At 44.4% G+C, this 18,058-nt stretch overlaps 1 protein-coding gene across 2 annotated transcripts in view; it reads right to left on the reverse strand.

Moving 5' to 3' along the window:
• Nucleotides 1–1,818: 1,818 nt before the first annotated feature.
• The window catches only part of DCUN1D4 (defective in cullin neddylation 1 domain containing 4), a 253,334-nt gene continuing 237,094 nt past the window's right edge, over nucleotides 1,819–18,058 (reverse strand). The window contains exons 9-11 of one of the 2 annotated variants that reach the window (XM_082266393.1): nucleotides 7,125–7,229; nucleotides 2,433–2,535; nucleotides 1,819–2,353 (exon numbers count right to left, since the gene is read on the reverse strand). In XM_082266393.1, the coding sequence (XP_082122519.1) occupies nucleotides 2,298–2,353; nucleotides 2,433–2,535; nucleotides 7,125–7,229 (264 nt within the window). In that variant the 3' untranslated portion in view covers nucleotides 1,819–2,297. The remainder of the gene's footprint in view (nucleotides 2,354–2,432; nucleotides 2,536–7,124; nucleotides 7,230–18,058) is intronic. The other variant, XM_082266394.1, reaches the window with a different exon arrangement.

An 18,058-nucleotide genomic window follows, 5' to 3' on the forward strand; every position in this document is an offset into this window, starting at 1 on the left:
CCACAGAAGGCAGAAAAGTATATCTGGTGATTCATATCAAACTATGACCTCAAGTTAGATTTTTGTTTAACCAGAGGCATTAATCTTTGAAGCAGCAGAAAACCCAATGGGTGTCCTTGCAAAACCCTTAATTACTGAACCAAGTCAGTAGAAAAGGCAGACTGGGGGAACCTGGATCTCAAAGTAGAGAGAACAGACATGATATTCAGGCGATAGAACTGTTAACATGCTTCATGTTACTTATAGCTCAGTGATGTCAGCAGATTATGGTTTACAAGTGATGTCTTTAGCTACTAAAAGCTACTGCAGCCCAAGTGTTGACCTACTCCACTATAAGTAGATGACACACATTTTTAGTGGTTTTACAGGCAAATATACATTTTTTTATCAATCAGACTCTTCTTTAAAAAAGTGTAATGTCCTCCACTCACAGAGTCCTCATAAGAAAGTGTAGGACCATGTCTCACTATTAAAGTGTATGTATAGCCAAAGCTTTCTAAGTTTGGATACAGAAGAGAAGAGTTAAAAACTGTCAGTTTAATCTTTGCTGTCAGTGTCACCAGAACTGATGTCACATTGGAAAATATACCCTCATCTCTTGCTCTGGCGATTAACTTTTTCGCAGCAACAATGGTTACCAGGACGAGTAGGAAGGGTAAGTCTTTCCAGCAGAGACACGATAGTATAAAAAAAAAATAAAAAATTGATGGGTTTTAAAATTTCCCCTAATCCATGCAAAACAGAAACAAAAAAATTAAGTAGCAAGCAAGTAATGCTCATACTGGTTTCCCAAACCCATAGGGCCTCTAGAGCGGAGTGTGGCAAGGCGTCTTGTTCAGGAGCTGTTCGAGAACAGCTTATTCATGCGTTTAGTGTTTTCATGCTTATTCATGCTTTTAGTATTTTCTCCCCTCTTCCTTACCACCCCCCCTTTTTTTTTGGGGGGGGGGATTCTACTCTTCTCTCCTTTGTCTTTTTGGTCTCTAGTTCTTCCTTTCAGCCTGCCATTACATGGTTCAAATCTCAACCAGTCCCTGCTAAATGGACTGAGATTTCAATCCTCTATGGCCAGCATAAGTCTGCACAGTAACAATTTAGGACTATTTTCGCTTTAAATGAAATTAGCTAGCCAGTTTGGATATCTTTCTGTAGTAACAAGGGTCTCCTCACACACACCCATGCTTTCCTGGAAGGTACAAGTTTTATTTATATATATATATATATATATATATATATATATATATATATATATATATATATATATGTGTGTTGCACTGAAGTGCACCAAGACTGGTAGATTGAAAACGTGGATAAACACACCCAAAACTTTTTTTTTTTTTTTAAATGTGCTGCAACACAATATGGCAGTAAGAGGTCCTGTTATAAACAATGGCTTTTCTCATACCCATGCATATAGGCTGACCTGGGAAATGCACTAAAATATATGACAATGCATCTGATGTGAATTGAATCCAATGGCTTACTGACTATCATTTCATCTGAACAAGCAACAAATTCATCAGTACCCATGATAGTCTCCTCATTAATTCTAATTGGAGAAGACAGGACTAGCTATGAGATTTTAGCACACAATATTCTAGCTATAATACCATGTTTTTCCAGTGATTTTGTGCTCTCAGGAAATGGCTTACTATTTTAGTAGAAACTTGTAGTGCCATAGGCTGCATTTGCTTAAATTTTAGTTCAGTCAGCTAAATGGCCAACTCCAATTCTTTTGGGGGAACATGAACACTGTAAAGAAAAACTGTACACATAAACAAGTTTAACAGGTACAATGTCACATTCTGATACAAAAATAACAGTGCATTTACTTGTGAACAGATGTTTTGTCATTTGTGCGAGAAATGCTAAAAAATGTCAACAGACATTCCTAACAACAAATTTAGATTTTCAGTTTTGTTCCTCAAAAAGAAAAAAGTGACTAGAAATGGCAGGTCGTTTTATACAATACATTTTAGCAGAAGTTCTCTAAGAGAAGCATCTATATACAAGCATATACAAAAAAAATGAACAGCAATATACACAGAATCACAGTGAGGACATTGGCAAGTTCGCCAATCTGTAGTGTCAATACAAAATGCAGAGCAGCCTGGAAAGAGAACAATGCTACACGTAAAGCACGGCCGGTCAAACAACGAATGTGCCCAGAGGTCTGGCGGGAGGGATACACTTTGCAAAGAAGCAACATGCGGTTCCATACAAACAGAAATTTATGGCTAATGGATGATGCAAGTGTGTTAACAATTACTCTTCAGCTGCTATGCATAGTTAAAGTATTATGCCATCTGCTTTTCTTTATACCATTCAACAAATTCATCCAACAATACTGGCCCTGTGGAAGAAACAGAGGAGATTATTGAAGGATCAAGAAGAATGAACCCAAAATAATGGAAACTGATGGAGTTACTCACAGGCACCATCCTCATCGTAATTGCTGAGGTCAAGATTAATTGTGCGGCTGAATTCTAGAACATTGCACCATTGGTCCTTGTTTATAACTTTATATTTTGATGGCTGCAAACAAACATTTGGTAGGTAAGTTTTGGGAGGAGAGCAGAGTTTATTTGAAAAAAATTGATCAATATACACATTTCAAGAGCTCTCAATAAATAAAACACTAAATAAGGTCCCATCTTTATCAAACCAACATCAATTTGTAGCCTCCACATAAATTTGAAATATAAAGTATCAAACATCAGCTTTTGTTATGAAAGCCAAATGGCATAAAATGAAAAATACTAAATTTAAAGCTGATCTCTAGGCAAACCACTTAATACACAACTGAAACATATTGATATCAATAATTTTAATTGCCAAAGGTATTCCAGTTTTGTTCAGCCACCATTATATGCAGACACCCCTGCCAAACAGAACAACCAGGACCTTATCTGTGTGTGAACACTGGGAGGAATTTTTTACTTAATTACGTAGGTCTTGGAAAAGAGTTGCCTGATCCAACTGGCAACGGTGGAGAAGAAAGTAGGAGGAGTAAAGAAAATAAAAAAATATTCTTTAAAAGAATAAAAAAAACTGAGACCGAAGTTCCAGCAGCAAACCTAGGTCCTACTCCTTTACTAGGCAGAAACAAACTGGTATGCTGGAGCAGGGTGTGTGGGGTTATGCCTCTAGGGACAGCCCCCCGTAGGCGTGAACTGTTTTTTTCCTGCCTAGTACTACTACTGTAGGGGGCAGCATAACCCAATGGTATAAGAAGCATAAGAGCTGCGTCTGTCAATCGATGATAGAGAAAAGTACACACCAGGGAGTGTGTGGTCAAAGGTCATTGGAAAAAGACCGCCAAAACCCAATGCCTGGCCCTTGATGGTACTCAAGGCCAATTTCTGTTCAACCCCCCGTTGAAAGAAGGTTAAGATCTGATCCACCGAAAATGAGTGAGGATGAACCCCAAGAGACACACACCACACAATGTATGTCTTCCACGTACAATGGTAGATCTTCCTAGAGGCAGATTTCCTATCTTTCAACAGCGTAGGAATCACTGATTCAAACAAACCTCCATCCTTCAGCACCTGGAGTTCAACAGCCAAGCCGTTAAAGCCAGCAACTGTAAAGCAGGATAGAAGATTGGTTCTTGGGACAGCAGATCCTCCCTGAGAGGAAGTCCCCAAGGAGCATCCGCGACCAGCCGTACCAGATCGACATACCAAAATGACTGGAATCCCTTCTTCCTTCATCCTGCACAGGAGTCGTGGCAGAAGTTTGAGAGAGCTGGAACGAATCAGTCAGCCCACCTTAGAATGCCGGCTACTTACTGAGCTGCCAGGACACTTCTTGTGCCCCCTCAGTGGTTGACATAGACCACAGCTGTGGCATTGTCCGAAATAATTTGTATCGGACACCCCTGAAGACGATTGTCCAATAAGCCAAAGTCTGATCGCTCGGAGTTCCAGTACACTAATCGGCATCCTGGGCTCTGGCAGAGTCCAGACCCCCTGAGCACATCTGTGCTGAGGACACCTCCCCACCCCGACAGGCTGGCATCCATGGAGACAACCGTCCAGTACAGGGGGAGAAGGATTTTCCCTGTCAAAGTGCCAGAGAGCGAAGCCACCACTAGAGACCGTTGATCGTTGACCTATTTCACCAGAATCTCTTTAGCAGAGATCTTGTGTGGAACTGTGCAAACAGAGCACCTTGAGGGTGGACACCATCAGGCCCAGCACACATATGCAAGCCCGGAGGGACGACCGTCCGCTGAACAACAGAAGCTGAATTGGGGACTGTAAAAGGGTTTGAGCAAAAACCCCTGAAAATGTTCCGAAGTCAGAACCTGAATAATCACCCCTTGAAGTAACAAGTCTTCCACTGCCCCAAAGTGACCCCAGAAGCGATCTGGCGACAAGTGCAGGTTGGAAGGGAAAAAACCTTTCCAGAGGACAAGATCGAACAGATACTGGTAAGGGCGCCCCTTCATGCAGAGGCAGCCTTGTCCGTAGGTCTGGAAGAGCCCACTCATGGCTTGCCAGACCAGGTCCTCTTGGAACCTCTGGTGGAGGCTCTGACTTGATCTTGAGACCCTGAGAGACAAAAAGGCCGATTAGGAGCCGATCCAAGGAAGCTCCAAACAGGCAATTCCCTACAAGAGGGAGATCAGATAAGGCCTTCTTAGAAGTCTAGTCCGCAGACCAGCATTTCAGCCAGACAATATGCTGAAGGACCACTGCTCATACAGACAGCCTAGAAATCAAAGGAGCCACATCCAAAGAGGCCTCAAAGACAAACTGTAGCCCCTGGACCAGCTCGGAAAAGACCGGGGAAGTGGTTCTTCCTCCAGGTCCCGACGTAAAAGCTTAGCCCACTCGGTCAGAGTTTGCAACACCAGGGCAATGGTAATTACCGGCCTATTTGCGGAACCAGCCACAGCGCACATATGGTGGGCCAGAGCATCCACCCTCTCATTAGCTGGACCTGTAAAGGTCGGGGACTCCTCAACCGGGATGAAGGTAACCCAATTTGACCTGGAAACCGGTGAGTCCACTACAGGTGGGACCGTCCACCTTTAACGCAGTAAATACTCATAAGGATACTGCAAGCAAAAAAAACGCCTAGCAACCACTGCATTTTGGACAACCCCACAGTTTTGTGACAAGTTGTCAAGGTAAGTGGAAAGAGGAACACCCTAGCCGCTTTAGAGGGCCTGTGGGTGCCAAAAGGAACCGGTGCCTCCGATGCGGCATCAGTCGCAAGCTCCAGACACAAACAGTGCATCCATCAGCGCCTTTTCATGCGCAGTTAGATGAACAGAGGAATCATCCTCGCTATCTGAGCATTCATGGTGCATGGACCCTATATACAGAGCTCGCAAGGTGACGCAGGCCAAGGGTCCACAAATGGACCACCTATTGGACCCCACAAAAAAACAAGGGGGTGGCCCTCCATAGGGGACATAACAGAACATAGCCTCATTAAAAGGGGGCCCTCGCTAAAACAAGGCAGGTGCCGCACACAATAATGGCGGCAAGACTGTCATTAAAAATGAAGCACCCCCACAGCGCCACCTGGTCCAAGGAAGGTGCCAAGCTGACCATATGGCCCAGCACGCGCTCGCTGGTCGGACTCTAAGGATCTATATTATCCAGTTTGTCGCCCAGTCTAGAACTTGATTGCAGTTCTCACAGGAACAAAATAATAAAAAGAGGAAAAAAAATCCATTTAAAAAGAAAAAATTGCCAGGACCAAGAGATCCCAGCAAGGAACTAGGTCCTTACTCCTGACTAGGCAGAAAAAAAAAAAAAACTTTCTTCTGACACTGCTTGTAACAAAACAAGTGCCTATAGCTGAGAGTGGGTGTATACCCCCTGAGACTGCGCATAGGCGTATCAAGCTTTTTGCTGCCTAGTATCCTACTCATGTAGGGGGCAGTATAACCCATTGGTTAAGAAGAATCAGGAGCGGTGTCCATCAATGAACAAAAGAGAAAGTAAGCCTTCCATGTGACATGATAAATCATGCTGGAGTTTTATTTCCTTGCTCTGAGCAATGTGAGAATACCAGAATACCCTATGTTTTAGGACTTGGGTTTCAATAGCCATGCTGTTAAGCCAGTGACTGATAAGCAGGATAGAACAGGGTGCATTGAGCCAGTAAGCCTGGTCTGTTTTGAAGAGGCCCGGGCTCATCCACCAGAAGTCTGAGTATGCCTGTGTACCATGTTCTTCGGAGCCAATTTGGTGTGTTGAGAATCAACTGAACTCTTTCCTCCTCTATCCTGCACAGCAGTTGGAAAGAAGGCAAATTGGGTCAAAGTAATCACTAGAGAATCTGCTATAAAGACGATTGGATCCCTGGTATTGGCCACAAATTTGTTGACCTTGCTGTTGAACCTGGAGGCTTGGATGTCCAAATCTGGTTCTCAGCACTTTTGAAGGAGATTCTGAAAGACCTAGGGGTGTAGAGACCACTCCCCTGGTTCTGGGCATTGGTGGCTTGGTATTGTCCAAATGCATTCTAACTGGGTGACCTAGTAGAAGGGATGTTGAATGCTGGAGAGACAATCTGATGGCTCCCAGTTTAAAAATATGGACGGATAGTGTTGACACCTCTGGGGACCATGTTCCCTGGACAGCCAGGGAGTTGTACATGCCACCCAAACCTGTAAGGTAGGCCATACACGGTTCAAATCTCGGTCGGTTCAGCAGGAACCGAACCGTGTATAGGCAGGCTGAATGTATCAATCAACTTGGTACAACCAGAATGCTGGGTTTTACTTGTGATTATTGCTAGAAGCTGCTATAGTCACTATTAAATTACCACTGGCTTCTCCTAGCGGGGACAGCATCCCCCGTACTCCTTCACCGAGAGAAGACAATGGCCCGGAAGGAGGGATTCCCGCATCAACACTGTCTGTGTTGATGGGGGAATCAAGCAAATTTCTTTCCTGCAGCCCGTATGACTAAAACTAAAACAATTGCAGATGAATAAAATGGGGCAGAAAGACTAAAGACTAAAAACTGAATTGAAATTTGCTGCCAAAATTAACACTGGCTATTACACTAGGTGTAAAGCTACTGGCTTTAATTAGGTTTTTTTTTAAATCTTCTTTAAAATAATAAAATTAAGGTAAATGACAAATACAATCATACCTCTAGAAATTGATGAAACACTGGAAACAGTGGCCAAGTTTTTCCTAACAAGAGTCCTAACATACATTTTGCTGTATTCATGTCTAAACTCCGCTGATCTTTTTCCTAAAAAAATAATAAAATAAAAAGTGACTAAACAAAAGTAAGAAAACAACAAGTTAGTTATGTCTTGTTCAACTAACTAACATTTTCAGTGGACTGACTTATGTAGAATGAATATTACCTATTATTCTGTAAAAAATACTACCTTTATTCCTATTCCATTATTTCATAGGGATTGTCACTGATCTGTAAATCCAGAGTAAACAATACTGTTCTTTAAACAAACTGTGTACAGTAATACTATTTCTGCGACTTTTCCCACTATGGTCCTCAGTGATGAGCTGCTCCTTATACCAATACACAAAACAAGGTAGTATTCCCTTCTCCAGTCTACTTTTAGTGTCTGGTTGTCAAAGATCCAGATCTCCAACCTGATCCTAAATGACAGAAATTAGTACTGGTTATCTCCACACCAAACAGACCAGAAGTTATAAGACAAACAAAGCAATATTCAGGGCTACACCACGCACTCTGAGTTGGCGCTGTTCTCCAGTCTAACAGTGGGACCCTGGCACCCCTATGAGTCTTACCATGCATTTAAAAGCTAAAGCAGGAAATATACCCTCTGAATAACGCTCGCTCATGGATGCCATTATAGATCATCTTCAATAATGAAGTATGGTATGTTAAGCCACTTAAAGGTCAGCAGTTTTGGCATCCTTAAAACAAAACATCTAGAATGCAGTTGGCTCTACTTAGGGACAAGATAAACACATAGTAAGCTGATATGAGGGGTGATTGCAACCTTGTGTGCTTTGTTTCCAGCAGCTAGGAGGATGATCTGTGAAGTCCTCCACAGGGAGGAAATGGAGACATGCTAGCAATATATAATCTGTATTACTCCCCGATCTGTGTAAACCAGAATTGTGTCAAAAAAATTGTATTACGTTTCTGGTGTACAGAGCATGGCCCCACCAACTCTATGTTTTCAACTACACCACAACATTCAGCCAGACAACCAGAGTTCCTGGTGTGCCGGTCAAGTGATGTTCGAGGCCAGCATTCATCCCCCCCCCTCAGCCATGCTGCAGAAATATATTTGTGTTTAAAGTCTCACAACTTCAGTTTAGAGGTTGTGAGAGAGAAGGAACATTTAGAGACATGCTGCCTCTGAAGTGTTCTGAAGGTACACAAATATGGCTGCTCCAGAACACATTGTTATATACAAAAATGCAAGAAATAATTTCAACGCTCAGTGACATTAACAAATCTGCCTACGATTATATTAAAACCCAAGCATGTTTTAGATTTTAAATAGAAGGTAAGCCTAAAACCTGGCCAAAGATGGATTGAAATTTTCAAAACATGTATGGCTGTCGAATAGGAATGCTGGAAACCCTCATTTGATCAGCCAGCTGAAGATCACTGTATTCTGACAGAGGAGGAGCCCCGCTGTTAGAATACAATAGCACAACATGAAAGGTGGATGGGGGAATCCGTTCACGTTTTTCCAATCAACCCACGGGCTGATTGATAAAAAAAAAAAGATCCTTCTATAACCACTGACAGAATTTTATTGGCCTGTGTTTCCCTATTAGGGGGATTTCACTTTCTGTCTTGGTGACGTCCCAACGGGGGAAAAAAAAAATATACAATAAAACTTTTTTGTTTGGAATAAAGCAAGTGGGGGTAAGAGACTTAGTCAGGTTTTTTCTGTGTGGCTTTTGGGGAAGTTTCCCCTCACTTCCTAACATTTTAGAGGAATTTGGAAGGTTTAGAACTTTTGACAATGACCATTTTTAGGGACAAGAGGTGAGGGACAATTTCCACATTAAAAAATACAAAGTAAAAAAAAAAAATGAAAATGTTAGCAAGTATAGATTTTTGGTAGAAGATATAGTCTCTTCTGACAAAAAACAAAAAAAAAAAAATCGGATTTTTGACTTAGTGTAAAATCCATTTCTCTGATGTTCACTGACGGACACAGCACCCACCCCTCTGAAGTTGTAATCCTTCTGACACTACCTGTCAAAAACTGAGTACCTATAGCAGAAAGAGGGAGTATACCCCCTGGGACTGCCCATAGGCGTAGCCAGACCTTTTTTCTGCTGTGTCCTACTCCTGTAGGGGCAAGTATAACCCAATGGGTATGAAGATCAGGAGCTGTGTCAGCCAATGAACATCAGAGAAATAGATTTTATGGTAAGTCAAAAATCCCATTTTTTTTTTTGTCAGGATTTTTAACTTGCCGTTAAATCCATTTCTCTGATGTTCATTGACGGACACAGCTCCTGATCTTCATAACCATTGGGTTATACTGCTCCCTACAGGAGAAGAACACTAGGCAGAAAAAAAGTATGGCTACGCCTATGGGCAGTCCCAGGGGGTATACTCCCTCTCTGTGCTATATGTACTCAGTTTTGTTACAAGCAGTGTCATAAGAATTACAACTCCACAGAGGGGTGGGTGTTGTGACCGTCAATGATCATCAGAGAAATGGATTTTACGGTAAGTCAAAAATCCCATTTTCTCTTTTTTGTTCATTAATGGACACAGCTCCTGATCTTCATAACCAATGGGATGTCCCAAAGCAGTGTTAAACATGAGGGGTGGGAACAGCGAAAAATAAATTCCCAAGGCTAACTATAGCCACGTGGTAAACAGGAGCTCAACCAAAACAACTGCAGCTATTTGCCTATTAGGGGGATTTCACTTTCTTGATCACGACCCAACCAAGACAGAATTGGGACGCCCCAACCAGCACCAAATTGAGGTCCCAAGGCGACAACTGGAGGGGCCAAGTGCCCTAAATCCCTGAAGAACAGTACACACCAGGGAGTGAGTGGCCAAGGGCTATTGAAGGAAGACCGCTAAGGCCAACACCTGACCCTTGATAGTACTCAAGGCCAGTTTCTGCTCAATCCCCCCGTTGAAGGAAGGTCAAGATCCGAGCCGCCCAGAAACAGCGATGATGAACCCCAAGAGACTCACAGAATGCAATCTACAACTTGCACGTATGATGGTAGATCTTCCAAGAAGTAGATTTTCTAGCTTTTAACAGCATTGGAATCACCAACGCAGACAAACCTCTATCCATTAGCCCCTGTCGTTCAACAGCCAAGCTGTCAAAGCCAGCGACTGTAAAGCAGGATGGAAGATTGGTCCTTGGGACAGATCCTCCCTGAGAAGAAGCTTCCAAGGAATGTCAGCGACCAGATGCACCAGATTAGCGTACCAAGCCCAGGGAGGCCAGTCCGGAGCCACTAAGATGACAGGAATCTCTTCAGCCTCGATCCTGCATAGAAGTCCTGGCAGAAGCTTGAGAGGAGGGAAGGCGTGAATTAGACGATACTGACCCCACGGGGCCACCAGCCATCTGTGGAGTCCGCCAGAGGATCCTGTGACCGAGCCACAAACCCCTGCACCTTTCTGTTGAGCCGAGACGACAACAGATCCACCGCAGGGATGCCCCACCGGAGACGCAACTGATGAAACACCTCCAGATGAAGGGACCACTCCCCGACGGAGGAAATCCGCCTACCAGTTTTCCATCCCAGAATATGTACGCCGGAGAGGGCGGGAACGAATCGTTCTGCCCACCTTAGAATGCCGGCTACCTCCAGAACCGCAAGGACACTTTTTGTGCCCCCCTGGTGATTGACATAAGCCACGGCCATAGCACTGTCCGATTGAATGTGCACTGGACATCCCTGAAGACAATCCGTCCAATGGTCCAGGCACAGTCTGATTGCTCAGAGTTCCAAGACATTGATCAGTAGTCTGGACTCTTACAGTGTCCAGAGCCCCTGAGCAGAATTTTAGCTGAGGACGCCCCCCCAGCCAGACAGGCTGGCATCTGTGATAACCACTGTCCAATACAAGGGGAATAAGGATTTACCCAGCCGAAGCACCAGAGAACAAAACCCCCATTTCAGGGACTCCTTCGTTCCCAGTCTCAGCCGGATCTGATTGTCCAGAGACTGCAGAGTCTTGTCCCATTTGGCCAGAATCTCATTTTGCAGGGATCTCGTATGGAACTGTTCAAATGGAACCGCCTCGAATGTAGACACCATCAGGCCCAGCACCCGCTAGAAAGTCCTGAGGGATGACCATCTGCGGGACAGCAGGAGATGAATTGCAGCCTGCAATTTCTGAAGTTTGTCCAGAGTAAGGAGCACTCTGGCTAAGGCCGAGTCCAGAGTCAGACCCAGATAGCCCAGCTTTGAAGACGGAACCAGAGCAGACTTCGGAAGATTCAAAATCCAGCCAAACTCCCTCAGAGTTCGTATGGTCATTTCCAGGTTTTCCACCAGAGCAGTAGGAGACTCTGCTCGCAAAAGGAGGTTGTCCAAGAAGCCCAGTACCGCTATCCCCCGTTGGCGTAATAAAGCTAGCATCAGGGCAAACACTTTTGTGAAGACCCGAGGAGCAGAGGCGAGACCAAAGGGTAACGCCACAAACTGATAATGCTCCTCTCCCACGGCAAAGCGGAGGAAGTGCTGGTGACCAACACATATTGGAATGTGAAGGCAAGCATAATTGATGTTGATAGAAGCATGAAAATCCTTGATGCAGGGATGCCCCCACTGTGTGAATGGACTTCATTCTGAACTTCTGCACCTGCACAAAGCAGTTCAGTGCCTTGAGGTCCAGGATTGGACGCACCTTGCCTTCCTTCCTGGGAACTGTAAACAGGTTTGAGTAAAAATCCTGAAAAATGTTCCGAAGTCGGAACCGGACAATCACCCCTTGAAGTAACAGGTCTTGTACCGCTCCAAACAGACCCTGTAAGCAGTCCGTGGACAGGTACAAGTTGGAAGGAAAGACTAACAAAAAAAGAAAAAAGTGGAAAGCCACAAGCACAAATAGCAATACCACGGACACAGAAATAGGAAATTATGTAAATAGAGGTGTCCTGGTAAACCCCTTCACTCACCGCAGTGTCAATTGTACAGCGCAAATGAGTGATACTCTTAATGGTAAAAAGCATATAGAAAAAACAGGGTCAACCAGAACCAAAGAGGGGGAAGGCCCTAAAGCACCATATAAGAGTAAACGGGGTATAAATGAAATAGTTCCCTAACAAAAAATACTGATACAGAAATAAATCAAAATGACAATAATTTATTAGAAATATACAATGTAATCCAATGTGAAAGAAAAACAGGAACGAAACCTTTCCCCTGAATCACAGTAAAAAACATACTATATAGTCATTAAAAACAAGAACACATGCACCCCACACACATACTGCTGCGAACCACCAAAAGAGCATACATAGAATAATTGATAACTAAGATCATCAAATCAAAATCATGGGTCAAACCAGGGCTATCACCCAAAGCCAATCAGTGTCAGGACCCTTACACATGCAAGGATGGACATCGGCTGAAACCAGTGAAGGATCCAGGCACTGAGCTAAATATGATGAATAGCTGCTGGATAGATACATACACACAGGCAGACCAAAATTGCGCGTCCCAACCAATTCGGCAAGGGACCAGTACTGTCTGGGTGTGGTAAGCCAGCCAACAAGATGGAGCCTGTCTAACACTGGAAGTAAAGCATTACCTCATTAAGCAGGAAATGCACAGCAAGGCCATATCTCAAAGAGAAAGGGCATAAAAAGAGGGGGCTCTAACAATTCCAGTGATGGACAGAAAGGAGCCTAGCATAATCACATAAAAAATTCCAATATCCATATAATAAATAAATTAATTGGGTAAGTGTGAACTAGGCAATACACAGTGTATTCATAAAACCAGTTCCTCCTGAGAGGCACAACGAGGAACCGATACTCTAAATGGAATGAAGAGAACGATGTCCCACATGGAGAGATTAAATCATTAAATCCCTCCACAAGTGATAAAGCCAATGAGCTATGGAGCTGAAAAGGACACAACAAAGTCAATTAATGATGAAAACTGATACCGTCCAGCGGGGTACCTTTGGAAAATTGCATGCCAAAGAGTGCTTCTCAGTAATTTGCTTCCATCGAACAGCCCAAACACTTTAGAGTGATCCAGTATATACTTGGGAGGCCGGTAAATGTGTAGCAATCATGTAGCACCTGATGCAGCAAGAGTCAGGACGAAGCTGATTGGTCAGCGAAATGCATTGACGTCACACCACCTGTCTGCTGTGTCTCACCTGAGCGCTCGTCAGCCTGGAGCATGAGCGGTCCAGATTGAATGTCAGCCTTTAATGTTTGAGCTATTTGGAGATGCCATGCAATTTTTCTGTACTGATCTACCATACATTTGCTGATCCATCCACTATGATTCCTGTGAGGTACCTTCATTTTTAGTGCTTCTCTTGTTGTGTGCATGCCCTACGGGCTGTGCATTGACCCCCACCACCTCTATTCCTAGAGCACATGTGTCAAACACAAGGCCCGCAGGCCAAATCTGGCCCTCAAGGCCATCTCATGTGGCCCTTGCATATCTCCTGCAGCTGCAGGAGAGCTCCAGCCTTTCTTTGGTCCTCCTCCAGAACCTGCACTTTCTGCTTCCCAGCAATGCCCCCCACTTCTCATCAGCAGCATAAAGTAAGGGGGATCACTGTGATGTAAGGGAGGGTGGAGGACTCTTGACTGCTGATGGTGGGGGTACTCTTGACATCTGGTGTGAGGGGAGGGTTACTCTGGACATTTAGTCTTACAGATACAACCGACCCTTTGAGGGCAATCATAATGCTGATGCAGCCCATGATGAAATTGAGTTTGACAACCCTGTCCTAGAGTGTTCACTCAGCCATTTGATCCAGGGCCAATCCCAGTGTCAGACTCTGTACAAGTGCTTGCAATGGTGAATATATCCTTTATTCCAGCCCTGGAGACCCGCACTGAATGGTTCCATCTTCAGTGCTATTAGTGATAACTTTGCATCATTGTATCCTGTGAGTTACAGCTTTCCAGTTTCTGCTAATATTCAGAAGCAGTATAGCTCTAAGTGTGTGGTCGTGACTTTGAAATATTTGCTTTCCAATTTTGGAGACCCGCATTGAGTGGATGCACTGATCTGCGGAGGTTTTCTGTTAAGCCTCGTACACACGTACCGATTGTCGGCCGTAAATATTCGGCCAACGACCGATCGGCCGATTGTAGGCTTGTTAGTATGATGCTTCCGACAGCGCATTTTCGGCCGAACAGAATCTGTCGTGCAGGCATTAAAATTTTTGTTGGCCAACACCAGAACGGCCGATTGTTCACCAGTCAGTACAGATTTCAGCCGACAGACAGCCGATTAGCAAGACTGAGCATGCTCAGAAAAGAAAAAAGACAAGGAAAGTTAACCATCACATGACATCACTTCTGCAGTCGGCTGTTGTTGGCCGACAAAATTAGTGTGCAGTCTTTTGCAGTTTTCAACAGACACGACAGCCCTGGACAAAAGACGTCCGATTGTTTGGCCGACGATTGGTACGTGTGTACGAGGCTTTACTCACTATATTGCACCTATTTACGTGCTGATCTATGATTCTTGCTACATCAGGTGCTACATGATTGCTACACATTTACCGGCCTCCGAAGTATATACTGGATCACTGTAAAGTGTTTGGGCTGTTCGATGGAAGCAAATTACTGAGAAGCACTCTTTGGCATGCAATTTTCCAAAGGTACCCCGCTGGACGGTATGGACGGTATCAGTTTTCATCATTAATTGACTTTGTTGTGTCCTTTTCAGCTCCATAGCTCATTGGCTTTATCACTTGAGGGATTTAATCTCTCCATGTGGGACATCGTTCTCTTCATTCCATTTAGAGTATTGGTTCCTCGTTGTGCCTCTCAGGAGGAACTGGTTATATGAATACACTGTTTATTGCCTAGTTCACACTTACCCAATTCATTTATTTATTATATGGATATTGGAATTTTTTATGTGATTATGCTAGGCTCCTTTCTGTCCATCACTGGAATTGTTAGAGCCCCCTCTTTTTATGCCCTTTCTCTTTGAGATATGGCCTTGCTGTGCATTTCCTGCTTAATGAGGTAATGCTTTACTTCCAGTGTAAGGCTGGCCATACACCATACAATTTTCTTATTCAATTTCCTTTAGATTTACCTTCAACTATGTAGTGCAAGGGCCTGCCTGATTGCATACAAATTGAAAGTGTTCAGGTTTGAACTTATATTATATGGTTTTGGTAAATCTAAAGGAAAGTTGAACAAGAAAATTGTATAGTGTATGGCCAGCCTTAGACAGGCTCCATCTTGTTGGCTGGCTTACCACACCCAGACAGTACTGGTCCCTTGCCGAATTGGTTGGGACGCACAATTTTGGTCTGCCTGTGTGTGTGTATCTATCCAGCAGCTATTCATTATTTTTAGCTCAGTGCCTGGATCCTTCACTGGTTTCAGCCGATGTCCACCCTTGCATGTGTAAGGGTCCTGACACTGATTGGCTTTGGGTGATAGCCCTGGTTTGACCCATGATTTTGATTTGATGATCTTAGTTATCAATTATTCTATATATGCTCTTTTGGTGGTTCGCAGCAGTATGTGTGTGGGGTGCATGTGTTCTTGTTTTTAATGACTATATAGTCTGTTTTTTACTGTGATCAAGGGGAAGGTTCGGTTCATTTTTTTCTTTCACATTGGATTACATTGTATATTTCTAATAAATTATTGTCATTTTGATATATTTCTGTGTCAGTATTTTTTGTTAGGGAACTATTTCATTTATACCCCGTTTACTCTTATATGGTGCTTTAGGGCCTTCCCCCTCTTTGGTTCTGGTTGTCCCTGTTTTTTCTATTTCTCTTGGAAGGAAAGAACCTTTCCGGGGGGGTAAGAGCAAAACTCGATCTTGTAGCCGGACTGAATGACTTTGTGGACCCACTTCCCACTTGTCTTGTACCAGGGAAGTCCACGGGCCAGGAAACCAGTGAAGACATCCCCCCCCACCCCCGATATGGGTGAGGGCGCACCTTCATGCTGAAGGAGCCTTGTCCGCAGGTCTGGAAAAGCCTGCTTTCAGATTGCTAGACCAGGATTGTTTGGATCCTCCAGAGGCGGCCCTGAAAGGCTTTGAGCCTTTGTCAGTCAACCCCGAGGGAACGAAAAAACTTATTGGCCAAGGCGAGTGCATGTAGCATGCGGAAAAAAGGTACTCTTTCCTCCTGTGAGACCTTTAATGATGTCATTCAGGGTAGCTCCAAACAGGCGATCTCCTTAAAAGGGGAGATCAGTCAAGGCCTTTTTAGAAGTCTGGTCCGCAGACCACCAACATAATCTGCACTCCACATGCTGGGATCAGAAAATGAACACATCCAGGAGTCAGCACCAGGGGATGAGGAGGGACTAATCACCGCCCACAGGGCTCCACAGTCATGGCCGCTGTTATTTTCAATGGTAAACCACTACAAAATGGCCACCGGACTACACAAACATGGGCGCAGTGCATTGAGCAACCAATGCTACAGCATAATGGCGGCACCACGAGGCTCCACGGAGGGATCTCTAGGCCCTGCACTGCAGATCCCCTAGTTGCCTGGCGACGCACCCCCCACCCCCCCATCACCAGCATAGTGCCCTGCCCCCACCACAGGAGGTGAACCAGACCACCCAAACAGCCCCAACATAAGTGGAGGGGGGGGGTAAGATGGGGAGATGCCTTACGGGAAGGAAGGGAACCCAGGGATCCGACCATCCCAAGGAGGTGCCCATGTCCACCCCAAAACCCTCCAGGGGGAGAGGGGGGGCAGCTACTCACCATACCAGGAACCAGGCGGGCACTGCTCCAGACAGAACCCCTCGCTATTGAAATGGGTGGGACTGTTGTCGGCCAGTAAGAACGCTGCAACTCGGGCCGACCTCGCAAGGCATTTAACTTGCAGGCCAGCCCCCGTCCGGTGTCGTGGTCGACCTAGCGTGGAGCTGAGGTCTGTGCACACTCGCTGGCCAGACTGGGGTAACCACTGGATCTAGATTATGCAGCCCGATGCCCAGTCCGGCAGTTGATTGTAGATCTCACAGGAAAGAACCAGGAGAAAGATTTCTATCTAAAAACAAAAAATTGCCAGGACCAGAGATCCCAGCAAGGAGCAAGGTCCTTACTCTTGACTGGGCAGGAAAAAAAAATGGGATTTTTGACTTACCGTAAAATCCAATTCTCTGATGTTCATTGACGGACACAGCACCCACCCCTCTGTGGAGTTGTAATTCTTATGACACTGCTTGTAACAAAACTGAGTACCATTAGCAGAGAGAGGGAGTATACCCCCTGGGACTGCCCATAGGTGTATCCAGACTTTTCTTCTGCCTAGTGTCCTACTGCTGTAGGGGGCAGTTTAACCCAATGGGTATGAAGATCAGGAGCTGTATCCGTCAATGAACGAAAGAGAAATAGTATTTTTGAACTTGCATAAAATCTATTTTTTAGAAAGCATTAAGGGATACAGAACTCAGACTACAGTGACTTGCAAAAGTATTCACCCCCTTGGCATTTTCCGGGTTTTTTTGCCTCACAACCTGGAATTAACATGGATTGTTTGAGGATATGCATAATTTAATTTACAGAACATGCCCACCACTTTGAAGATGTTTTTTTTTTTTTTTTTAATTGTGAAGCAAACAAATAGGACAAAATAACAGAAAAAGTCAATGTGCATAACTATTCACCCCCCTAAAGTCAATACTTTGTAGAGCCACCTTTTGCGGCAATCACAGCTCCAATTCGCTTTAGATAAGTCTCTATGAGTTTGCCACATCTTACCACTGGGATTTTCGCCCATTCCTCCTTGCAAAACTTGTAAGAAAAGAAACGGCCGCACATGCAGGAATTCCAACTGCCTTTAATTTCCAAAGTGCTGACAAAGTGATGACACCAATGACACCAACATAGGGTCACGTAGACGCGTTTCACATATACATCTTGTGCTTAATTAAGCCG

Source organism: Pelophylax lessonae (genome assembly GCF_965119305.1).
Source record: "Pelophylax lessonae genome assembly, chromosome: 1".
Lineage (NCBI taxonomy): Eukaryota > Metazoa > Chordata > Amphibia > Anura > Ranidae > Pelophylax > Pelophylax lessonae.